This window comes from Plutella xylostella, chromosome 28, assembly GCF_932276165.1.
Source record: "Plutella xylostella chromosome 28, ilPluXylo3.1, whole genome shotgun sequence".
NCBI lineage: Eukaryota > Metazoa > Arthropoda > Insecta > Lepidoptera > Plutellidae > Plutella > Plutella xylostella.
The window spans coordinates 5,626,972-5,650,979 of record NC_064008.1 but is presented as its reverse complement, the minus strand read 5'-3'; the positions used below and the strand labels follow the sequence as shown (position 1 = coordinate 5,650,979).

The 24,008-nt window shown below is 41.4% G+C and overlaps 4 protein-coding genes across 8 annotated transcripts; 2 read left to right on the top strand and 2 right to left on the bottom strand.

The window, feature by feature from the left end:
* Positions 1-5,373: 5,373 nt before the first annotated feature.
* LOC119693304 lies at positions 5,374-11,995 on the top strand. 5 transcript variants are annotated; one of them, XM_048631375.1, is made up of 2 exons: positions 5,374-6,915; positions 11,527-11,995. In XM_048631375.1, the coding sequence occupies exons 1-2, from the start codon at positions 6,601-6,603 to the stop codon at positions 11,740-11,742; spliced, it is 531 nt and encodes a 176-aa protein (XP_048487332.1). In that variant the 5' UTR covers positions 5,374-6,600; the 3' UTR covers positions 11,743-11,995. The 5 variants fall into 5 exon arrangements, with proteins under 5 accessions (XP_048487332.1, XP_048487331.1, XP_048487330.1 ...); XM_048631374.1 differs by having other exon boundaries at positions 11,419-11,995; XM_048631373.1 differs by lacking the exon at positions 5,374-6,915 and adding an exon at positions 6,922-8,100.
* A 323-nt stretch (positions 11,996-12,318) lies between these two features.
* Positions 12,319-12,939, bottom strand: LOC125490833 (craniofacial development protein 2-like). The gene has a single exon (XM_048631183.1). The coding sequence runs from the start codon at positions 12,850-12,852 to the stop codon at positions 12,319-12,321; it is 534 nt and encodes a 177-aa protein (XP_048487140.1). The 5' UTR covers positions 12,853-12,939.
* Positions 12,940-13,418: 479 nt separating this feature from the next.
* On the top strand, positions 13,419-15,362 carry LOC125490832 (ribonuclease H1-like). Its single transcript, XM_048631181.1, has 4 exons — positions 13,419-13,464; positions 14,303-14,773; positions 14,871-14,919; positions 15,223-15,362. The coding sequence occupies exons 1-4, from the start codon at positions 13,419-13,421 to the stop codon at positions 15,227-15,229; spliced, it is 573 nt and encodes a 190-aa protein (XP_048487138.1). The 3' UTR covers positions 15,230-15,362.
* A 4,955-nt stretch (positions 15,363-20,317) lies between these two features.
* On the bottom strand, positions 20,318-21,771 carry LOC125490831 (uncharacterized protein K02A2.6-like). The gene has a single exon (XM_048631180.1). The coding sequence runs from the start codon at positions 21,695-21,697 to the stop codon at positions 20,318-20,320; it is 1,380 nt and encodes a 459-aa protein (XP_048487137.1). The 5' UTR covers positions 21,698-21,771.
* Positions 21,772-24,008: the final 2,237 nt, after the last annotated feature.

Sequence of the window (24,008 nt, the reverse complement as noted above, 5' to 3'; positions counted from 1 at the left end):
ATTACGCAATCTCCTAAGCGAAGCAGCTGAGCCAAAACTTTTCGGCTGACTGATTCAATTTGTGGTCCCCAAGACAAGTGTTTGTCGATGAAGATTCCCAGGTTTTTGACCGTACTCGCAAATTGTATCTGGACATTATCAAAAAGCACTGAAGGGAGATGAGCAAGGTCTACATTGCACAAGAGTCTAGAACTGCCTAATATGATGACTTGAGTTTTAGTAGGATTCACTCTAAGTCCATGTCGTTTGCTCCAGTCGGATATGCTGTTCAAGTCACTGTTAGTTAGTGAAATAGCCTGAGGTAGATCAGAAGGAACTGCATGTGTGTAGATCTGAAGATCATCTGCATAAAGGTGGTAGGAAGAAGACAGATTTTCAGAGATACTATTAATGAAGATAGCAAACAGGAGGGGGGACAACACGCCACCTTGCGGTACGCCAACTGAGGTACTGCACCATTTAGAAAATGAATCATCGATACGGATGCGTTGCTGGCGCCCGTGCAAGTAACTTTGAAACCAGCCAATCACCGTTGGAGATATGTTGAGAGAACGAAGAATCCCCAGCAATATGTCGAAATTGACAGTATTAAAAGCATTGCTGAAGTCAAGAAGGGATAGGATAGTAAGTTTTCCATTTTCCATACCCTGGCAAATATCATCAGTGATTTTCACAAGAGCAGTGACCGTGCTGTGGCCAGGGCGGAATCCGGACTGGAAGGGATTCATGAGATTGTTGCGAATGAGAAAACCACTTAATTGGCGATGAACAAGTTTTTCAAGGACTTTGGAGAGGAAAGGAAGAATGGAGATAGGTCGATAGTCGGAAAAAGACGATGGATTGTGTTTTTTGGGAAGAGGGATAATTTGGGCTTCTTTCCAAAGGGTGGGGAAAGTACTAGAGATAATGGAGGAGTTAAGGATGTGTGTGATGATGGGAAGGATTATGTTAAGTATAGGAACTATCATATTTCGACTAATGCTGTCACTCCCAACAGCGTTGGAAGTAATGGAAAGAATACTCTTCTCAACATCACAATCGGAAAATTGGCGAATATTAAATGAAGGGAAGTCGGGTGTTGGTATGGAGGAAAGATGATTAAGAGTTTTGATTTTAGTAGCAGAGTCTAAATCAGAGGTAGAAGAGAAATGTGAATTCAGAGAATCTAGATCAAGGTCTTTCGGGACGACGTTATTACGGGCCTTACCAACACCTAAAGACTTAAGAAAATTCCATACTTTGGCTGGATCGCCATTTTCAACAGATTTATGGATATGGCGTCGTTGTGCGTCCCTACACACCTTATTGCAGTGATTTCTTAGAGCTACAAATTTCAGTTTATTCCCTTCAGTAGGCTGAGATTTATATCTTGATTTGGAAGCATTTTTCTGGGAAATAATCTTCTTAATGTCATCAGTCAGCCATGGCGCTGGCAAGTGCTTTAACTTGATCGCCCTGACCGGGGCATGCACGTCATAAAGATTGGTTAGTAGTGAATTAAAAAGAGACACCTGTTCGTCGACGCTGTCTGCATCTAGAACAACATTCCAATCAATATTCCGTGCATCCCTTCTCAGTTTATCCAAATCCATTCCACCAAAATTGCGCTGAAGAAGGATTCTTGGCTTAGCCTTGGGGGGACGAATTTTATAAGAAAGGAAGATGAGGTCATGATAAGAAAAACCATCAGCCCCACATTGACCGTGCTTAGCAACATGATTTGTAGAAGATACTAAGATAAGATCAAGAAGAGAGGGAGTAACGTTGGGAAAGTGATGGGTGGTACTAAGAGGAAGGATATTCATGTTGCTAGCTTTAACAATAGATTGAAGGCAAGAGGATCTAGAATCATTCTTTAATAGACACGTATTAAAATCACCCATTACTATACTATGTCTATAATTAGGCGTGAAGTCCGCAATGAGATTCTCGAATGATTTGAAAAAAATGACTTTACATGAATGGCTATAATACACACCAAGTAAAACCTTGGTGTGAGAAAGAGTCACTTCAATAAAAAGATGTTCGCCTGCATCAGACGGAGGTGGTTGAGTTGACAAACTCAATATAGAGTAGGGAATATTAGAGCGGAGATAAATGGCAACTCCCCCACCCCGAGAACCGGTGCGGTCGTTGCGAAGCAGGTGAAAACCGGGTAATTGGTAAGAAGAGGAAGGGAGACACGGCTTGAGCCATGACTCGGAAATTAAAATAGCATGTAAGTTTTTGTTATCAAAAGAAGCCAGCATATCCGAGAAATGAGACGGAATACTTTGAGCATTTATATGAACAACGTTGAAATTTTTAGGGACATCACGGAACTGACAGTCTAACACCTCGGGTAAGGAGGGCAGACTCAAAAACCTACTACAACTACTGTTTAACTCATCCGAAGAGGCACAAGAATCAAATTCTGCACTATCCGAATCGCAATCATTACTATTGTTGAACATAATAATATATACCTATAAAATATACCTAATAATATATATATATATATACGAGAGAGGTGTTAATATCAACGGCACTAACATGTCACACCTGCGTTTTGCCGACGACCTTATTGTCCTAGCTGAGAACGTTGCTGATCTCCAAGAGATGCTTGAAGAATTGCATGTAGCGTCTCTGCGCGTCGGTCTGAAGATGAACATGTCCAAGACCAAGATCATGACCAGTTGTCCTACAGCCGTACCTAACATAACAGTAGGCAACAGCTCAGTAGAAGTTGTGGACAAGTACATATATCTTGGACAATGTTTATCTTTTGACAAAGACTCGCAGACAAAGGAGATCGCTAGACGAATTGAGCTAGGGTGGGCTGCCTTTGGTAACCTAGCAGATGTTTTTAAATCTAGCCTGCCACAGTGCCTGAAGACGAAGGTTTTCAACCAGTGTGTGCTGCCTACCCTCACTTATGGTGCCGAAACATGGACGCTCACAAAGACATGCATGCACAAAATTAAAGTAGCACAACGAGCCATGGAACGCACCATGCTAGGCATCTCGCTAGTGGACCGTATCCCGAACGTAGAAATTCGACGCAGGACAAAGGTTGAAGACGTTGGGAGACGGATCACGAAGCTGAAGTGGAGATGGGCAGGGCATCTGGCAAGGCGGCAAGACGGCAGATGGACCAAGGCAGTGTCGGAGTGGTGGCCAAGGGAGGGACGGCGATCATTCGGTAGACCGCCGACCCGTTGGTCCGATGACATCAGTACCCGTATCATGAAAATTCGAGCTAACGAATAGAATCGAATGCGAGTGCGACTACTGTCAACTTGACAGCACTTTCGAACACTTTTTACCTTTCGAATGAGTTTCGAAAAGAATGACCACAGAGTACATAATATTATTCTGACAATGACCTATGGAATGATAGCTGTCAAACTTTCGCAAATCTATACACCGCCATTTTGTTGTTGACAGGTTGACAGCACTTTCGAATAGACTATCGAATAGAATATGCTGCGGTTTTTCGTAATACGGGTACAGGAGAGTGACTGGACCAAACTCGATGAGTGTAGCACAGGACCGTGGAACTTGGCATAACATGGAGGAGGCCTATACCCTGCAGTGGGTTGACATAGGCTGATGATGATGACTTAAATAATATTTAATTGTTTAATAATAATTATAAAAATGTTGTTTGCAGATGTAAACAGTGGGTTAAGATGACCGGTAAGGAGGATCTGGTTTATGTGCCTATTGAAAAGCTACATCAACTTAAACGAATTTGTGGCAATCATTTTCTACCACAACATTTTAAGAACACAATTGAAAAAAAAACAATTCCATGTGTGGGACTTACTGCAGACACTTTTTTTTATAATAAATAAATATAATTATATTTTTCCACTTTTATTTTATTTCAACATTATATCATAGCACTTACGTCAACGGAAAATCTCGAGTTTATTTTATGGATTATATTTTTGTGTTCAAATAGGAACATAACATAACGTTGAACCGAGACTTAACGTTGGTGTCATTGTGTAACACTGAAATCCTATTGTGTAAAACTGAAATTAAAGTAATACTTACATACACTCGCACTTTTTTTTTTTACTAGTTATCGATAAAAATATCCATAAGAAGCACATCACTATTTCAGCGGGGCTATGTTGGCAGTTTTGTACGTCATAATTTTTGTTTTGTTGGTACCCTCTGTTAGTACGCGTGAATAAAAAAAAATAATACAAGTATTTTTTTCTTTTTTTCGCTTGTACTCCCATCTCTTAAAACGTAGTGTTCTTTTCTCTATGATTGTAAAGTGTTGTTTCTGTAGTTGTCAAATTGTGTATGTCATGTGTCAGTGTCAATGTCTTTCACAGACTACTTTTAACTCAACTGTCATTTTCGTTTGTTTCGTTCACTCAGTTTTCTTTTTTTTACGGCCCTGTTGCGTATGATAGTAGATTTAATTTATTTCCGAGTTCTCAACTTTACTGCTGGCAGATGGAATTTTTGTTTTTAGATTAATAAGTTAGATAATTTTTTTTTTTAATTTAATTATTAAGTGGGATATAGTATATATATATATATATATACTATATCCCACTCCCAAAATTGTAAAGAGCTTGGGAGAGAGAGTGTCTCCTTGACGCACGCCTCGGTTAATTGACACAAGGTCAGTTAGACTATGCATGCGCACCTGCATTGTTGCCTCTTTGTACAGCTCCCGGAGTACATCCACATATCGCTTGTCAATGTTGCAGCGATGGAGAGCATGGAAGACGGCCCAGTGCTCGACTGTGTCGAATGCCTTTTCATAATCTACAAAGGCAAGACACTGGGGCCGGTTGTACTCTTTGCATTTCTCCATCAGCTGTCTGACTGCATGAATGTGGTCAATAGTCGAGTATCGACTCCGGAAGCCGGCTTGTTCGACGGGCTGGTAGTCGTCGAAGCAGTGGTTCAGTCGGTTGCACAGGACCTTGGCAAACAATTTATAGACCTGAGAGAGTAGGCTTATTGGGCGGTAATTGGGTAATTTGGTCTTGTCCCCTTTTTTGTGAAGGATCGTGACTATAGCATTTTTCCACGCTTTTGGTGCTATTGCGTTTTTAAGCACTTCGTTGAAGAGTTTAGCTAGCATTCTCAGTAAGGGAAGTCCACCAGCTAGAAGCATTTCCATATAGACTCCAACTTCACCACACGCTTTTCCTCGTTTCATTGATCCCAGGGCATAGTCTATTTCGGCTTCTGTAATCGGAGGTATGCCATCCTCGTCGAAGCGCTCACTTGGATCAGCTCTCGGGTCTGTAGCGTCTGGTGTTACAGGTTCTGCTGCTTTTGATGTATATAGTTCCGCATAAAACTCTTCAACGATACGAAGAATTTGGTCACGATCGGTTACTTGGTTACCGCGACTGTCAGTGTTCGAGCACCGCGTCATCATAATCATTCATAATAATCATTCATTCAACTATTTACTTCATTCAATTTGTATCGCATTGTAACATTCATTCATTTTGTATAACTTCACTCAAAACCATTCAAAATTCGCTCTCTTACCTTTTGGATCTCATACAGAACACATCTACTTATCCGAAATATTGTAACGCGGCTCTTACTGTGAACCAGAATACACCATCATAAAAATACAGTCCACTCTCTCATTACTGGAACCCCAGGACTCCCTCGATAGGACACTAGGAATACTAGGATACCACATCAGCAGGGCACTGGGTCCCGAACATGGTCCTTCTTCACAACCAGTAACCGCCGTGTCATCAACTTCCACGTGCCACGTGAGAGACTTCGTCAAGGACACCTCCAGGACACCTGCAAGTACCATCTTGCCGAGGACACCTCCAGGATACCTGCGAAGACGTCGCGTGCAGCATTCTACGTGATATTTCGACGAATTTCGGCCGAGAACTTTGGGCTGCAAGATCAACCTCGTGGCGAAACAACCCAGAGGACATCTCCAAAGTCATCTCCATCCATCTAGGCAGCCTAGGTCACCTACGAAGTCATCACACTGCGGCATACATCTACAAAGTCGCCGCGTGAACTTTGGACCCCGGCCGGCCGCGCCACGTCACGCGCCTAACCAACCTGCCTACGGAGCCGAAACGATACTGTGAGTCCGTTCCAATTCCTATACCTATCCTATTTATATCAAACCTTATTAATCATTTTCAAAATAGCCCCTATTTGTCTAGGCTGGATTGTCTCATTCATATGCCCAGTATAGTTTGTCACCTACTGGCTACTTAATTAATTACGCATATAATATCTAGGTACCTAATTGAGATAGCAGCTAACTTGCATAACACGCAAGCATAATTCATATAAAGTTAGCGTAGGTCTATTCTATGGGCCAGGTAGCCGGGCGGCCGACATAATCAAGTTTCTTATCTATCCCATATCCCCCCGCGCCCCGCAAACCGCATTCCACTGTATTAATTTTGCTTACGCTGGACGTGTCGTGCGAATTGCTGTGCATAATTTAATATTTACAAATTAACTTACGTGCAACCTAATTATTAAAGCTCATAAAGTACATTTTTTAACTGCTCAGTGGCAAAACGTGTTTAGAAGTGCTTTGCTTTTAGTGTTCTTCTGCTATTATATAATATCTCTTAACTATTAACAATGAATACGGAAAAGGAGCTTATTAAGAAGCGTGGCGGTGTTAAAGCAAAATTGACACAGTTTAGCACCTATCTAAATATAGCTAAAAGCAGTGATAAGCTAAGTAAGTTGCAAGCTAACGAGTTAAAGTGCCGTTTAGAAAAAATCGAAGACTTATATTCCGTCTTCGACAAATTACAGTTGGAGCTCGAGGACCTAGCGGACGACGCCGAGGAGCGATACAACGAGCGGAGCCAGCTCGAGGGCCAGTACTACGAGCTGGTGTCGCAGGCGCGCACCCTGCTGGAGGGCCAGCTCGACCCTGCGCACAACCAGGTGGGCCCTGTATCAGCTAATTGTGACACGCACGCTTGCGCAACAAACAGACAACACTTGGTTAACTTACCTAAAGTAGATTTAATTCCCTTTGCTGGTGACTATCAATATTGGCTTGAATTTAAACATACTTTTACGTCTCTTATTCACGAGTGTGACTCGCTTGACGATATAAGCAAGTTTCACTATTTAAGACGTTCGTTGCAAGGTAGTGCGCAGTTAGTGATAAGTAACTTAGATTTTACAAGTGCAAATTATAGTGAGGCTTGGTCTTTGTTATGTGATAGGTTTGATAACAAACGGCTTCTAGTGAATAATCATATTCAGTCGTTATTTAACATCGAAAAAATAGGTAAAGAGTCTTGCCAATCTATTCGTAATATGATTGATACAACAAACAAAAACCTCCGCGCCCTGTCTACGTTAGGGCAGCCGGTCACACATTGGGACACTTTAATAATATACCTACTGTCTACGAAATTGGATTACGTAACTAGTCGTGAGTGGGAACAATTTAGGAATACATTAAACATTCCCCCCACTTTGCAAGACTTTACTAAATTCCTTACAGGCCGTGCAGATCTCTTAGAAACATTACAAGATACCAAACAAAATCGCAGGCCTGAATTTCAAAAAAATGCCCCTAATTTTCAAAAAAGTGCCCCTAATTTTTCAAAAACATTTGTTGTTAACACACAAAACAACAATAGCTCATACACTTGTCCAATGTGTAACGACAACCATTTCCTGCACAACTGTCAATCTTTTCGTCAATTAACGGTTGATGAACGTGTGCGTAAGGTGACTGAACTTAAGGTTTGCCTTAATTGCCTTAGGCCTGGTCATATTAATAAGAAGTGTAGGTTGTCTAGGTGTAGGTATTGCAATTCCAAGCACAACACGCTCCTTCATACTGATAAGGAAACAGTGCATATACCTACAATTGTCGAGAACAACGTAACTTTATCGACCGACACTTCCACAACAGATGCCAAACCGTCGTTCGTTTTCTTATCCACAGCGATGGTGATGGTAGGTGACCGTCACGGAAGACTACACAAGGCACGGCTTCTGCTGGACAACGGCAGCACCGCCAACTTCGTGACGGACCGCCTTTGCACTAAACTGGGTTTGGTGAGACGTGATACTAGCTCCACTGTGACTGGTATTGACAATCAGGCTACTGTAAGTACACAGCTTTGTAACCTTACTATCGTGTCCAATAACGGTGGCTATAGGGTGAGCATCAACTGTCACAATCTGCCTGATATTACTAAATCGATACCTACATCGCACGTCAACATACAACATATACCCATACCTACTGGTATCAATCTAGCGGATCCGTCATTCAATGTTCCGTCTTCTATCGACATACTAGTAGGCGCCGAAATATTTTGGAGCGTACTTGGCTCCTCCTCTATTAAGCTAGGAAAGAAGCTACCGGTACTACAAGAGTCACAATTAGGATGGTTAGTGACCGGGTCTATTCCTCAAAGCCAACTTCAAAGCTCTGTCTGTTATTTTGTACAAAATAATGAACCTGATCTCTCACGTTTTTGGGAATTCGATGCAATCTCTCCCACGCATTGCATGTCACAGGAAGAGAGAGAGTGTGAAGCAAGTTTCAGCGAGCACACCTCTCGAAACGCTGACGGTCGTTTTGTAGTAACTATACCATTGAAGGAGTCGCCCGACGTACTAGGAGATTCGTATAACATGGCTAGGCGGCGATTCATGTCTCTAGAAAAACGATTCGAACGCGATCCTGTCTTAAAAGAACACTACACCAAATTTATGCAAGAGTATATTGATCTAGGTCATATGACAGAAAATACCATTAATGTACCACAAGATAACAAGGTATCATATTATATTCCTCATCATGGTTTGTTTCAGCCTAAATGTAGAGTTGTTTTTGATGCTGGAGCGGCTAGTACGTCGGGTAAATCCTTCAATGACATTCAAAAAATAGGCCCCACGGTTCAAGACGACTTATTTTCAATTCTCGTGCGTTTTCGTCAACATAAATATGTCGTGACAGCTGATGTAGAGAAAATGTACCGGGCAATTGAAGTTAATCCTTCCCAACGATCTCTACAGCAAATTATTTACAGATCCGAGCCTTATTTACCGTTGAAGACGTACACCCTCAACACTCTGACGTATGGCTGTTCCTCAGCGCCATATTTGGCCACCAAGTGTCTTGTTTCGTTGGCTGATCAAGTGCAAGATGACAAGGTCAAATACGCAATCCAACGTAATTTCTACGTTGACGACTATTTAGATGGCGATGATTCAATCGAAAAACTTAAACATACATGTCAGCAAGTAATTTCTACTTTAGATTCAGCAAAATTAAATTTAAGAAAATGGCAATCTAATAGTACAGACATATTACAAACAGTTATGGATTTGAAAGGCACTCCTTTAAATAATAAAAGCCTAGACTTAAATGAAAATACATCATGTAAAACTTTAGGTCTATATTGGTCATGTAGTCAAGATATGTTACTATTTTCCATAAATTTAAAACACAATCCTAATTCAAAAGTAACAAAAAGGCACATTCTTTCTACGATCAATCAAATTTTTGACCCACTAGGTCTTGTAGGCCCATGCGTTATGGAGGTAAAGGATATCATGAGGAAGTTATGGTCGGCAAAGTATGATTGGGATGATGAGGTATCAGTAGAGATAAAAAATCTTTGGCACACATTTGAAGATACACTACCAAAAATCAATAATTTACGGATACCACGTTGGATCCTATGCGATGAGCCTTCCTCAATTGAACTTCATACCTTTACTGATGCATCTGAACGCGCTTACGGGACATGTATCTATGCTAGGACGGTAGGTAAAAATGGCACAGTTGATGTTCACCTATTAGTCTCCAAAAATAAGATAGCACCAATCAAACCTACCACGATTCCTCGCCTTGAACTGAGCGGTGCATTAATGGGGTCAAGACTGTGTACCAAGGTCAAATCCGCTCTGACGGTCAACGCACAGTGCTTCTTTTGGTCTGATTCTACCATTGTTCTAGGCTGGCTCTCTTCTCCGACAAACCAACTCAAACAGTTTGTTCGAAACAGAGTGTACGAGATACAGGAGAGTACCAGCGGTCACAAGTGGAGCTATGTGCCGTCAAAAGACAACCCGGCTGATCTAGTTTCCCGGGGGGTGAGGGCCGATGCTATCGGCGAGTCTTCTCTCTGGTGGAGTGGCCCCTCATTCTTATCAAAACCATGTTGTGATTGGCCAGTAATGCCTAACGTCAAGGAACAGAGTCTGCCTGAAATAGTTTTATTTTCCAACGCTGAAGACTCACATAAGGTTCCTGATCCTATAGCAAACTTAATTCATAACAGGTCTAGTTTTACAAATCTAGTTAGGATCCTAGCCTACGTACTTAGGTTTATAAATAAATGCCACAAAAAAGAAAGCTTGCATGGTCATCTTTCCCTTTCAGAACTACAACGTTCAAAGGTCATGATTTTAAAGATGACACAAAAGGAAATGTTTCCTGAAGAATATTCCTTACTACAGTCTGATCAGTCTCTTCCTGCTAAAAATCGACTACTTTCTCTTTCTCCCTTTTTAGATGAGGATGGTTTAATTCGTGTGGGAGGCAGACTTAAAAATTCATTTTACTCATTTGATGTAAAACATCCCATTCTTTTATGTAGCAAACATCACATAACAAAGCTCATATTTAGATTACATCACATCAGCCTCCACCACGCCGGCCCACAGTTACTTTTAGCCAATGTAAGGCAGACATATTGGCCACTAGGAGGCAGAAACCTGGCTAAGAGTACTGCCAGAGCGTGTGCAAAATGTTGCAGATTCAAAGCTGCTACTGTACAACCCATAATGGGGAACTTGCCTAATTCTCGAGTTCACTTGCAGTTTCCCTTTCTTAACACTGCGATTGACTATGCTGGGCCAATATTGATAGCCGATCGCAAAGGTCGAGGTTGTAGGTTAATAAAATGTTACATTGCTGTGTTTGTTTGCCTTGCAGTGAAAGCCGTTCACACAGAGCTGGTTACAGAGCTCACAAAGGAGGCGTTCATGGCTGCTCTGTCTCGTTTTATCGCTCGCCGCGGGCGGCCTCAGAATATTCACTCCGACCAGGGAACCAGCTTTGTTGGCGCTTCTAACGAATTACAACGCTTTTTAAGAGATACCTCTGATGATATCTCTGGCCAAATTGCTGATGACGGTATCAAATTTAACTTCATCCCACCATATACACCTCATTTCGGAGGATTGTGGGAGGCAGCTGTCAAATCAGTAAAATTCCACTTGAGACGAGTTCTAGGTCTAGCTCACTTGACATATGAGGAGATGTCAACTTGCTTAAGTCAAATAGAGGCTATTTTAAACTCTCGTCCCCTAACACCGCTCCCTTCAGATCCCTCCAATGACTTCACAGCCCTTACCCCCGCTCACTTCCTCATTGGACGGTCTCTCATGTCAGTTCCTCATCCGCAGGTCACAGATGCCAACATAAAGCTGCTGCCAAGATACCAGCGGGTTGAGCAGATACGACAACATTTTTGGAACCGGTTCTCTAACGAGTACTTGTCTTTGCTACAGCAGAAAACCAAATGGCACCGGTCTTCTCCAGAGCAATTGATGGAAGGGACGCTGGTCCTAGTAAAGGACAGAACGATGCCACCACTACTCTGGCCACTGGGACGCATCATCAAGGTCCACCCGGGCACTGATGGCATCACAAGGGTCGTCGACGTCCTCACCAAGAAGGGCACCATACAGCGAGCCTACAACAACATCTGCCCGCTGCCAACTTCTTGAACACAGCGTTCAACCCGGGGAGCATGTTCGAGCACCGCGTCATCATAATCATTCATAATAATCATTCATTCAACTATTTACTTCATTCAATTTGTATCGCATTGTAACATTCATTCATTTTGTATAACTTCACTCAAAACCATTCAAAATTCGCTCTCTTACCTTTTGGATCTCATACAGAACACATCTACTTATCCGAAATATTGTAACGCGGCTCTTACTGTGAACCAGAATACACCATCATAAAAATACAGTCCACTCTCTCATTACTGGAACCCCAGGACTCCCTCGATAGGACACTAGGAATACTAGGATACCACATCAGCAGGGCACTGGGTCCCGAACAGTCAGAGAGCTTATTTATTTCGGACCTGTTTCCACAGAGCTTTCTCTTAAAAACTTTGGGTCCTTTGTTGTCCTGGATGGTGTTTTTAATAACATTCACGTTATAAGCTCGTAGATCTGTTCTAACAGCTTTTCTGACAGTTTTATTCAGCTTTTGTAACTCTCTCAGGTCCACTGCTGTGTTACATTTCATTTCTCTTCTTCGAGACAGTAGAGCGAGCGTATCGGGTGTTAATTTTTCCTCCCTCGCTTTTCTCCCACCTTGGTGGTTTCTGTTACGACACGGCAGATTGATTCGTTTAGTGAGTCCACGTCCTGGTTCTCTTCCTTTAGTCCATCGAATCGGTTTTGGAGTTCTAGTTGGAATTCTTTTTGGAGGAACTTGTAGTCCGCCGCCTCATACTTAAGCGGTTTCCTCAGGAACATCTTCTCTCTTTCTTTGGACAGGTTATACCTGAACGTGGCTCTCACTAAACGATGGTCACTACCGGTCTTAAAGCGGCTGAGAACTGAAACATCGGTAATATTCGACTTGTTGGAGCAGACAATGTAGTCGATCTCGTTTTTTGTCCTGCCATCAGGACTAATCCAAGTCCATTTCCTCGATGGTCGCTTTTTGAAGAAAGTATTCATAGCGTATAGCTGGTGTTGTTCGATGAAATTTACAAGGGTTTGTCCTCTTGCATTCCGAGTTCCTAGTCCAAACTGCCCAACCGATGTCTCGTTTGCCAGAGGAGGTCCGACTTTGGCGTTAAAGTCACCCATGATAATTGTAAAGTGACATGGGTTTTCTAAATACGCTTTCTCTACTTCCTCGTAGAAGGTTTCGACTTCATCATCGGGATGTTTCGAGGTGGGGGCGTACACGTTTATTATTTATTATTATTTATCTTGAATTCAAAGTCAGATTGACATAGCAAACCCGTGTTGAAACACTTGTTATGTTTTTGACTACTGGAGATAGCTTTTTGTGTATAAGGAAACCCACACCCCCATACTTCGTGTCGTCATGTCCTCTATAGTAGAATAGGTGGCCATTCTGGAGTCTCACTAGATCTTCTCCTTTTCGCCGCACCTCGGACAATCCCAACACTTCCCAATTAATGTGGTCTAGCTCTTCACAGAGTTCATCCATCCTGTCATCAGTGCTCAAGGTCCTTGGGTTATATGTAGCCATATTCAATGTATGTTGGTAGCCGGATCTCTGCCGGAGATTATTAGTACCCTCTGCCCCGCCGGAACCGTGACCGCTACCGGAGTCCGGGATAGCGGGGCTGCCGGGGACTGAGGGCCGTGGTTTTTTAGGACTTTTCATGGGGGGAATTTTAGCCATGAAACGCCAAGCTGGCCAGACGGCTTGGCGAGTTTTCCTGTCACGTTAGCCTATCATACCTGAAGCGCTAGGGAGTCGTGTATGATAGTTACCAGGAGGGACCGCGTGGAGGTGTGAGCTCGGAATAGGATTTGATAGCAATATGGCTTGCACCTTATCACTATCAACTCCCTTTCCCCTCCCTATTTATGTTTTTGAATTATTTAAGTAGGTATAATAAAAGTCACTGGTAATTTTTGTATGGAGATCCGAATTTGATTTTTGCTAATTTCCAAAACTAGTAGACAAAAGTTGTTCTGATTGATGAGCTGTGCGTACTAATGATAAATAAAAATATCGATATCGATAAAAAAAACATTCATGCACTATTGTTGGTTGTGCTGACCCTCCAGTTATTTTATTAGACTTTAACTTTTTTATACATATAAATAATCTAAATCCTATGCTTTAGCCTTTAATTGTAGCTTACCATTCCTCATCCAGTGGAAATTTGGCCATGAAAATTATCTTTTGGCCATCTATACGACCGGCTAGCGGCTCTTAAACCACATATTTCACAAGTTTTATAAAACATAATTATTATCAATAATATCAAGCAACACTAATAGTTAGGTACCTCCACACAAACACTGCACTTATCCACAGTAATAATAATATATAAATAACTGTTAAATCTTAATTTATTTATGATTTAAAATTATTTTTCAAACTAAACGATTGACTGACTGACACTGACAGATGACAAAAGCCAAAGATGTCTATGATAGCGTAAAAAGTACTCTGTGAGCGGTGCTCGCCATTATTTTTCGTACGCGTTCCATACTTATTTTTTCCCAGACTGTCTTTCGCCAGACTGTTTACAATAAACTAAATTATCTGAAGATGGCAACGTGGGTTTGGCTGTATGGCTGCCCAGATACAGGGTTGTGTTGAATTTAAAGTGTCCTCCTGAAACCTCGGTCTTCACGGGCGAGGCAACAGCTATCTTAGAAGCTCTTCTCTACACTGAGTCCCACAAATTAAATAAAACTATCATTTTATCAGATTCGGCCAGCTGTTTACAAGCTATCATCGCTTATCCATTTAAATCTAAATCAAAATTCCCAATAATTCTCAAAATTAGAGAAACTCTTCATCGCTGTGTGACTCAGGGTATTGAGGTAGCTATTGCCTGGATTCCCGGACACAGTGGCATCATTGGTAATGTGTGTGCAGATTCCTTCGCTAAGGAAGCCGTTAGCTTGGGCCTGGATACTCATTACCAAAACTTCGCTCATGACCTTGCCTCGCTCGCAGGTCCGAGGCTAGATAGATCCTGGAAAGTGTCCTGGGACACTTCCAGGAATCTCAAAGGTAAGTTTTACTCCAACATTCAACCCCATATCCCCAAAAGGCCATGGTTTTTTAGAGCAAGATTCCTTGATAAACCTGCTACCTCCACTATTTGCAGGCTCCGTCTGGGTCATGCGTGCACCCCTGTGCACCTGGCTAGGATTCGGGTGCGTGATAGTTCTGTATGTGACTGCGGTACAAGCGAAGGATCTGTTGATCATCTTTTCTTTGAGTGTCCCAATCTTCAAACCTCCCTCCATGATTTCCTCCCCCCATCCATTCCTAAACCTGTAAATATTAATTATCTACTAACACTTGTACATACTCCAGTTGCTAACATTCTGTACAGATTTCTCAAGACTAATAATATTAAACTGTAAATTTGTATATTGTCATTATATATACTAAAACTATACTAACCCCTATTTGTGATGTCCTGTATATATAATGTGTTTGTCTGTTTGTTCCAGGTATTAACCCTGTAAATATATCTAAATTACCGTAAAGACAGCTATAATATACATGTGTGTTCCTTATTACTATTGAATTTGGCGGAATTTGCTGTGTCAGTCACACACGGCATAGTGCCACAACCAAAGATTGATTGATTGATTACAATAAACTATTTTGAGGTAGAAATTAAACAATAAAAACAAGACTACTCGCTAAACCTGCTACTTCTTGGCCGTGCCAGCTCGTTTTGGCCTTGCTATGGAAGCTGCGACAGCCTTTGCATCACGAGTGACGGGCGGAGATGCGGAGACAGGAGCCGCAGTTCTGGTCGCCGGCGGCTTTGCGGGCACACTTTATCAAGCTCGCCCAGTGTAGCAACTCGATGTTGTTTGCCGTCAGGGCTCTGCACAACCACAACTCCATTCCTCGTCCAGCACCTGGAGACGCCGACGCGCTGTCTTGCAGCCATGAAAGCATCGTGCCGGGGTTTGGTTAGAAACTCTGACAGGATCATGCCACTGCCCTTCAAACCCGTCTTCCCAAACCAGATTTGGTCCCTGGTGGCTACGTTCTTGAACTTAACAAGGATTGTTCTCGGCTTATCACCTACTAAGCGGCCCTTGCGGTGACACCGTGAAATGTCACTGTCGAAAGACTTATCTCCCCGATCGTTTTTATTTTGTTTTTTCATCCGTGTGTAAATTCCACGGGTAACTTAACTTTATATAATTAATAAGAAATACATTATGTATAGCAGATAAGGCGATTGACGACGATGACGTTGATGAGATTGACGATGATAATGTTAATAATCCATCTGGTTTTCAAATAAAGAACAATAGGCTCGTTTTCGTATTAAAATATGAACACGTATCGAAACTTTTTAAATTACCAAAGAGATTACATTCGCTTCGCTCGATCAAAGGAAAGAAATTCAAACTTGGAACGTGCCGTGCAATCTCCGGATTGGTGGAGCGCGCCTGCCGCCAATTTTTGGTTTTCGAACGTAAAAAGTAAAAACGGAATCATTATTGGATCTGTCCATCTGTATGTCACAACTGTTATGTTTTGTTTGTGAACCGACGAAGCCGGGACACTCAGGGATGGTTCGTGTATCGTGTGCAAGCGATCGATAAAAATGCTGTCTGTGAAGCTCTAACAAGTAAGTATATACTTTTTAATCTCACGGACAAATAGTTAAATTTCATAGTACCTACTTAATGACTGTTAGGAATCGGACTCATTAGGTACTATTGAATGTTATAATTTATCTGGTTTACTGATTGTTATTGTGGTATAGTTTAGAGATTATTAGATATAGAGAGTGACTTCCAAGAGTTGCAAGGAAGACACCCACTTTTCGCGGTACATTTATTTATTTATACATACACATTTTATTGTATACAAATCAAAGACACACAAAATATGAAGATAGAAAAAGTAAGTACACAAAGGCGGGCTTATGGCCAAAAAGCATGTAAGTAAATTAAAATTGTAAGTATTAACGTTATCGGCCATCTGTCCCCAAGCTAGGCAGATCCTGAGATGACACACTTTATGCTATCGTTCGTATCACAATGTACTATTTTCATAATATATCTAGACAGAAAAACATTTGGTTTCAGGCCATAGAGTTCGCGTGAGGCCGTCCGCTAATATTCGCCTGTAACCCTATTTCCGTTAGTAATTGAATTTCTTAGGAGCCTTGCGTTGCCGTGTATTATTACATTTTGTCCTTGATCGATTCGCACAGTACTGAATATTGGGTTTCAGCACAAAAAGTTTATTTATATACACTTTATAGCACACAAAAAACCATTTTTACACAGAAGCATTTTTAAAACATAGCTAATAATTTGCGCACAAAGGCGGACTTATTGCTAAAAAGCTATTTCTACCAGCCAACCTTTGATTGGTGGTTGTCGGTTGTATATAATATAAAAGCTCTTAAAAGGTACTATAGTAAACCCAGACAGCATTGGAGTTCATTATTTATATTTTTATAACTACAATTCGTGAGAGTTGTTATAGAGCAACAGTCAAAAATTATTACTATTTATCTAAGCTATTTTAAATTTTCCTAAACGTTATGTTTAATCCATAGAATAACGCGGACTCGGGTAACCATTCATACTCAATGTTTTAATCAATAAACATTGAAATTGTTCAATAGTATCTGATTTCACCATAAACAAGCGGTTAAATTTAACACACAGGTGTGAATAAATAACACTTTTCATCCGTATTAGAGCTATCACACACCTAGATAGACAAACACAAGACAACTTACAAGAACCCTGATTTTTCGTCTCAGGTCTCAGATTACAGTATTATTACTTATATCTCATATTTATGCAATAAAGTATTAAATAAATAAATAAATACATACCTATGTACATATAATATGCTCACGATCGTAATCCCACGACATAATCAGAGCCGTTTATGAATGAGTATAATACACTTAGAATCTAGATGTGCAGGTTTCCTCTCAATGTTTTCCTTTTCCATATTTCTAAAGAATTTATTGGTACATGGCAGGATTCGAACCCACAGCCTCAAAAATGAGAGACGAGACTTTATCCGTTACGCCACCACGACTCTACGTCTCAGGGGGTCTAGTACAGGTTTGTTAGATTGTCGGAAACTATAAAAGTTTACGTTTTCTCGCACACAAAGTGGCGCCTCTAGCGAAAACTATCATGCAACTTTTGACAAATAATGTATGCAGATGACAGAAGAAAACGTAAACTTTTATAGTTTTCATAAATTGCAAACTCTTGTACTAGACTTACAGATTAAAATATCTAAATTACAGAAAAGGACATTCTGCAAAGTGTCGAACCTCGTCAAAGCTAAGCTTAGTGCGCGGTTAGCCGTATTCGCTTCGTCACCTTTCACTCATCAATGATTGAACTAAAACAATTAGGATTAGTCAGAGTTCCAGATATTCGACCTTCGTAGAGAGGCTTTTGTCTCCGCTTCCCTATTGTTTAATTGAAATATCTATTAATTCGTATTTATTTAAGCATTGATATGACGGTTTAATTTAAATTACATGACAGTATAAACTAAACTATATATATAAAACTAAAGAATATGAAAATGGCTGCGTTATGTACCTCTACTGCGATTTTGAGTATAAAAACACAAACAAATAGCCTTTAATAATAATCCATCGAATATGTTGTGTATTTTTTAAAACAATATCTAAAACGGCCGGCAATCGAACGCGGGACCTTCGGCATAGTAGTGAGGGTCACTAACCACTACATGCACTGTTATAAGGACCTAAATGTATAAAATAATGTAGTAGGTAGGTTCCTAAACAGTAATTGAATAAAAAAAAATCTAGGTTAGCTTTTTTTAAGGCAACTTAAACGAAATATAATTTCAGAATATATAGAAGATAATAATAAAATATCTATCCGAATTTAAAATACAGCGCCCACGGTAAAATGTTCATCCTTTCATGAGAGAATTTTTCTTCGAAAACATTTCAGAGGAAAGGAATGCGCCAAAAAATTGCTTCGCATAAACTTGATCCTGTTTTTTTAAATGTAAGGTACAGGACAGTCAACTAAAGCTGGCACCTTAACATATGCGGTTTGACGCCCACAAATATCACGCTGTTTTTGTAAACAGCAGATGAAGGACGATGTCTAGCCACGAGCTTACTCACAGACACCACACAAGCGCAACATGTCAATGTGTTGAACGTGCCAGCTTTCGTTAACTGGGCTATAGCGCCAGGTAAAATCTAGCTTAATTCGTGGAATTATTTAACTCAGTAAGATTTTATCCTTACCGAGGTGGCGGCACGGGGGGTCACTCTATATGATAAAACTTTGTAAAGCTGCTGCGCGACCCACGACTCTATCTCGTTGTATTAAACGTGCCGATTGCATGACAGCTGTCGTTCGTTAGTATTTCGTTAGTATAGATTAACCCTCCTGGGCTGAAAGCCAAGTTTTCTAAAACATACCGCTTTATGAGAATAAGAAAATTATCATCCGTGGAATTTCTTTATTAAGAGTTTCAATGTGTTTTCTATGCGACATTCTACCTGAACTATTAGTTGGGTTCTATATATTTAGAGACGCGGAGCGTAGTAACAACACCGTGGTATGATCGGAACTGATTTATTAGTCATTAAACATGGAGGTAGATACATGTAGGTAGGTAAGCAAACATTATAAAATATTGAGATACTGCATTTCTCCCACACTAATTAAGACATTATGGCTACAAACAATAACATGATTTGAATACAAGAAAATGACATGGGTATGGTATGACCATATAGGTACCTATGTGTAGGTACATTATGCATTTATAAGAGGTGTTTAAGTATTAAGTACCTAAGTACGTAACAACTAAGTTATAAATAATGTTGTTCATAACAAACTAATAAGTATAATAAGTACACTTCACTTAAAAAGGTAAGCATTTCAATGTAAAGAGTGAGAACATTAAGAGTGGTTTCATAGACGTTATTTGGGTATAGTTTAAGATCCCTCTAAACTTGCATAATAACCTTTAAATACACATGTATACAGGTTAGTCAGTAATTAACTTAACAACTAAAATCCTAACAACATTATATTTAATATCTACCTAACTATATCGCCTAAATCTAATTTCATGCTAAGTACCTAAGCTTCATTTATTAACCTGTTGGGTTGACGACGGATGTGCATTGGCCGATTTTCGGAAATAAGACCGGAAGGCGCCGCCGTGCCTTCTACAGGGGGCAATGCCGGACCAGCGGGCGCCGCTTGGGCGCCTACGGCTCGTGGTGACGTCACCGGCACTGACTTCAATGACGAAGCCAGCGGAACCGTAGCGACCGTGCGCGCTGTGATCGACTCCGTGTTCCCAGCTGTGGCATGGTTCGACTGAGAAACGGAATGATCCCTCATAATTTGATCTATGTGTCTCTTATGGTATCCGGAACCATCATTCATCAGGTATGTTAATGGACCTATTCGCTTACTACCTTTGACCCAGAACTCTTTATTATTTTTATAGATCTTAAATACGACCTTTGCTCCCTCTTCTAGCTCCCGGCATGTAATTTGACGCTCATTTACCGCTCTTAATTGTCTTCCTCTAACTATCTCCTCCGCGTTGGGAACTAGCAAGTCGAGATTGATGCGCATATTCCGTTTCAACAGTAACTGGAGTGCGCCCCGTGGTGCAGTGCGGCGTGGCGCGGTGCATCATCAAGAATGTTTGTAACGCTTCATCAACATCTGCGCCATCCCTAACTGCTTTTTTTAAACATGTTTTGACGAGTTTGACAGTGTTTTCCGCTGCGCCGTTGCTGCTGGGTTTGTAAGGTGATACCGGTATATGTTTTATACCACGGTACCTTAAAAATTCAGCGAACTCCAAACTACTAAACGGCGGGCCGGAGTCTGACACCAGCTCTAGCGGATTTCCAAATCGCGCAAACGTTTCCCTCAAAACTCTGATCGTGTAAAATGCACTAGTGGACTTTACACAAAATGCCTCTATCCATTTTGAATGGGAGTCGATCACGACCAAGTAATAAATACCCATTTTGGGGCTCAGAAAATCTACATGTAGTCGGTACCACGGTGCCTGTGGCCATGCCCACGGGTGTATGGCGGCGCGCGGTGGGCTAGGGCTTTCCATAGTGCACGTGTTGCACTCGCGGCATGTGCGCTCCACATCGGCGTCTAGACGCGGCCACCACACGTAGCTGCGCGCCAGAGCCTTCATGCGCACGGCGCCCTGGTGCGCGGCGTGCAGCGCGGCCAGCACGCGCCCGCGCAGCGCCGCCGGCACCGCCACGCGCGCGCCGCGCATGACGCAGCCGTGCTCCACACTCAACGACTCTCGTACTAGCCAATACGGTCGCAATTCTTCTTTATCACAATACTCCCAATTGCGACGCAATAAGCTTACCACTTTGGATAACACTGGGTCGAGGCCCGTCTCCTTGGCTATATCTTTATGACTAATAGCGATCCCCTCTTCAATGTGATTAATAAACTCGAAAGTTTCTATATCTGACTCTAATTTATCAACCGACGCTGGTAATCTCGAAAGTGCATCCGCGACACAATTCTCCTCGGATCTTATACACTCAATCTCATAGTTATAGCCACTCAGAATCACCGCCCAGCGCTGAAGACGGCCTGCTATCATTTTCGGAATAGCCTTGTTTTGACTAAAAATTGCTGCTAGTGGCTTGCAGTCTGTAACTAAAATGAACCGTCTGCCGTAGATATAGTGGTTGAATTTATGTACCGCAAAAATAATAGCGAGGCCTTCCCTGCATATTTGAGCATAATTTTTCTCGGCGGTGGAGAGTGACCTCGAAGCGTGTGTCACGGGCCGCTCGACGCCCGCGTCGTCTGTCTGCGTGAGCGCGGCGCCTACCCCGTAGGGGCTCGCGTCACAGTACACGCGCACCGGCCGCGCCGGGTCATAGTGTGCCAGCACGGGCCTGCGACACAACATATCCTTAATGGTGTTGAATGCGCGCTCGCACTCAGGACTCCATTCATATTTTATATCTTTTCTCAAAAGATTATGTAAGGGGTAAAGTAGAATGAATAATGTTGAGATAAGTGGCATTCCATCAAAGCCTGGCGAAAATCTTTTCAACATTTTAAAAGATTTGTGCGCCGTGATTGGTTTTAATTTCAACTCCAGTGACATCGACTATATTCATCGGGTCCGTACCTACGCGGCGACTAAGCAGAGCCCGGGAGCTGGTGCAGGCGGTAGCGCGGCGGGTGGTGCCGCCCCGGAGCCAGGGTTGCAGCAGCGCCACCCGCACATCGTGGTGCGCTGGGCGCGCCGCCGCTGCCGTGAGGAGATGGTAGCCGCGGCGCGCCTGCGCCGACACATCAACACGGCGCAGTTAGGGTATCCAGGACCGGCCTCCAATGTCTACGTTAATGAGCATCTTACTCCGGCTAATAAATTGCTACTTAAAGAGGCTCGCGATATTAAAAATAAGAATAACTATGATTATTTATGGGTAAAAAACGGTAAAATCATTATTAGAAAATCCGAAAAGCATCGTTCTATTGTGATCAATAGTGCCAGTGATTTAAATAAAATAAAGTGACTTATCATAACCGCTTTTGCCAGGTACTCTTTCGTAATATTGCTTTTGTTATACGGTATACTTTGTTATCGTCGCTCTAATAATGTACTAACACACGAAATAAATAGATTAGAAGATGATATCATAAAATACGAATTGAACTTCTACTGCGCAACATTATTTACATTATTACATTGTAATAAATCTCTTAACATTGCTAGTTACTCATTATTAGAATACCTAAAATACTCTAAAATCTATTTTGCATTTTTCATAGCTAACTTTCTAAAACATGTGATAAACATAATGGTAAATAAATATGTATATTTTTATTATCAACCTGTTTACTGTTCGGCCTATTTGCTATTATCTGTAAGTTCATTAACGCATACCTGCCAAAACTGCTTAATTATAAGTATCTATTGCTACGCTTCATTGTCTTGCGCTTTAGCAGTTTATTTATTGTTGACTTCAGTGGTTCTAGCACGGAAAATTACCATAAGTATTACATTATAGTGAGGATTTTGATATCACGCTTTTGCTTATTATGCAATGACTAGTAGGAATATACCGTTAAATGTTTATTTCCAGAATGTTCGGGGGCTAAGAACGAAGTCGCACGAGTTTCTTTACCGGGTACTTCATAGTAACTATCAGCTGATTTGTATTTGTGAAACATGGTTAAATGAAAGTTTTTATAGCAAAGAATACTTTGACGATCGATATACAGTGTTTAGGAGTGATCGCAACGAGGAGGCGACGGGTGCGGAGCGCGGGGGCGGCGTGCTGGTGGCGGTGCGCAGCGAGCTGGGCGCGGAGCGGCGCGCGTGGCCGGGGCCGCGGGCTGCTGTTGCAGACTGTATCTGGGTCGCGATCCCGATGGCGCCGCCGCCGCCTCGCGCCGCTTCCGCGGTCTGTGCCCGCGCCTCATATATAAACGTAGCTTGTATTTATGCACCACAGGGGCCAGGACACATGGAAGCATTAACAGATTTCTTTAATTCCAGCAGTGACCTAATTAATGACCATCCCGAAGACACTTTTCTTCTTGTAGGTGATTTCAATGCCAGTGTTGTTGAATGGATATATTTCAACCAAACACACTGTAATATAATAAAACCAGGGATAAATAATCCATACGTTAATCTTATATCAAATTTCATGGCTTTGACGGGTTTAAAACAATGTAATAATATCTTAAATAATAATAATAAACTGCTTGACTTAATATTCAGCAGTGTTCCATGTCAAACTAAATTATGTGATCTGCCTTTAATTTACGAAGATATCCAACATCACAGGGCTATAGAATTCACAATTATTCTGAATCTTAAGTTATCTTTAAAGCGTAAAACTCAAACATTGACAAATTTTCACGCGGCCAATTACGATATTATAAACTCCGCCCTTGCTAATATTGACTGGAACACAGAATTATTAAATTGCAACACAGATACTGCTGTAGGTATTTTCTACAATAATCTCAACGAAGTAATACACCAATATGTACCTGTAAGGACAATATCATCATCAAATAGATATCCCCTGTGGTATTCTAAACCATTAATTACTGCTATGAAAGAAAAACGAAAAGTTCACAAAAAATATAAAACTTACAACAACCCGAATGACTATATTACATTTTCACTTCTCAGAAAAAGAGTTGAAAAATTGGAACGTGAGTGTTACAAAAACTACATAGAATACGCTGAAAAT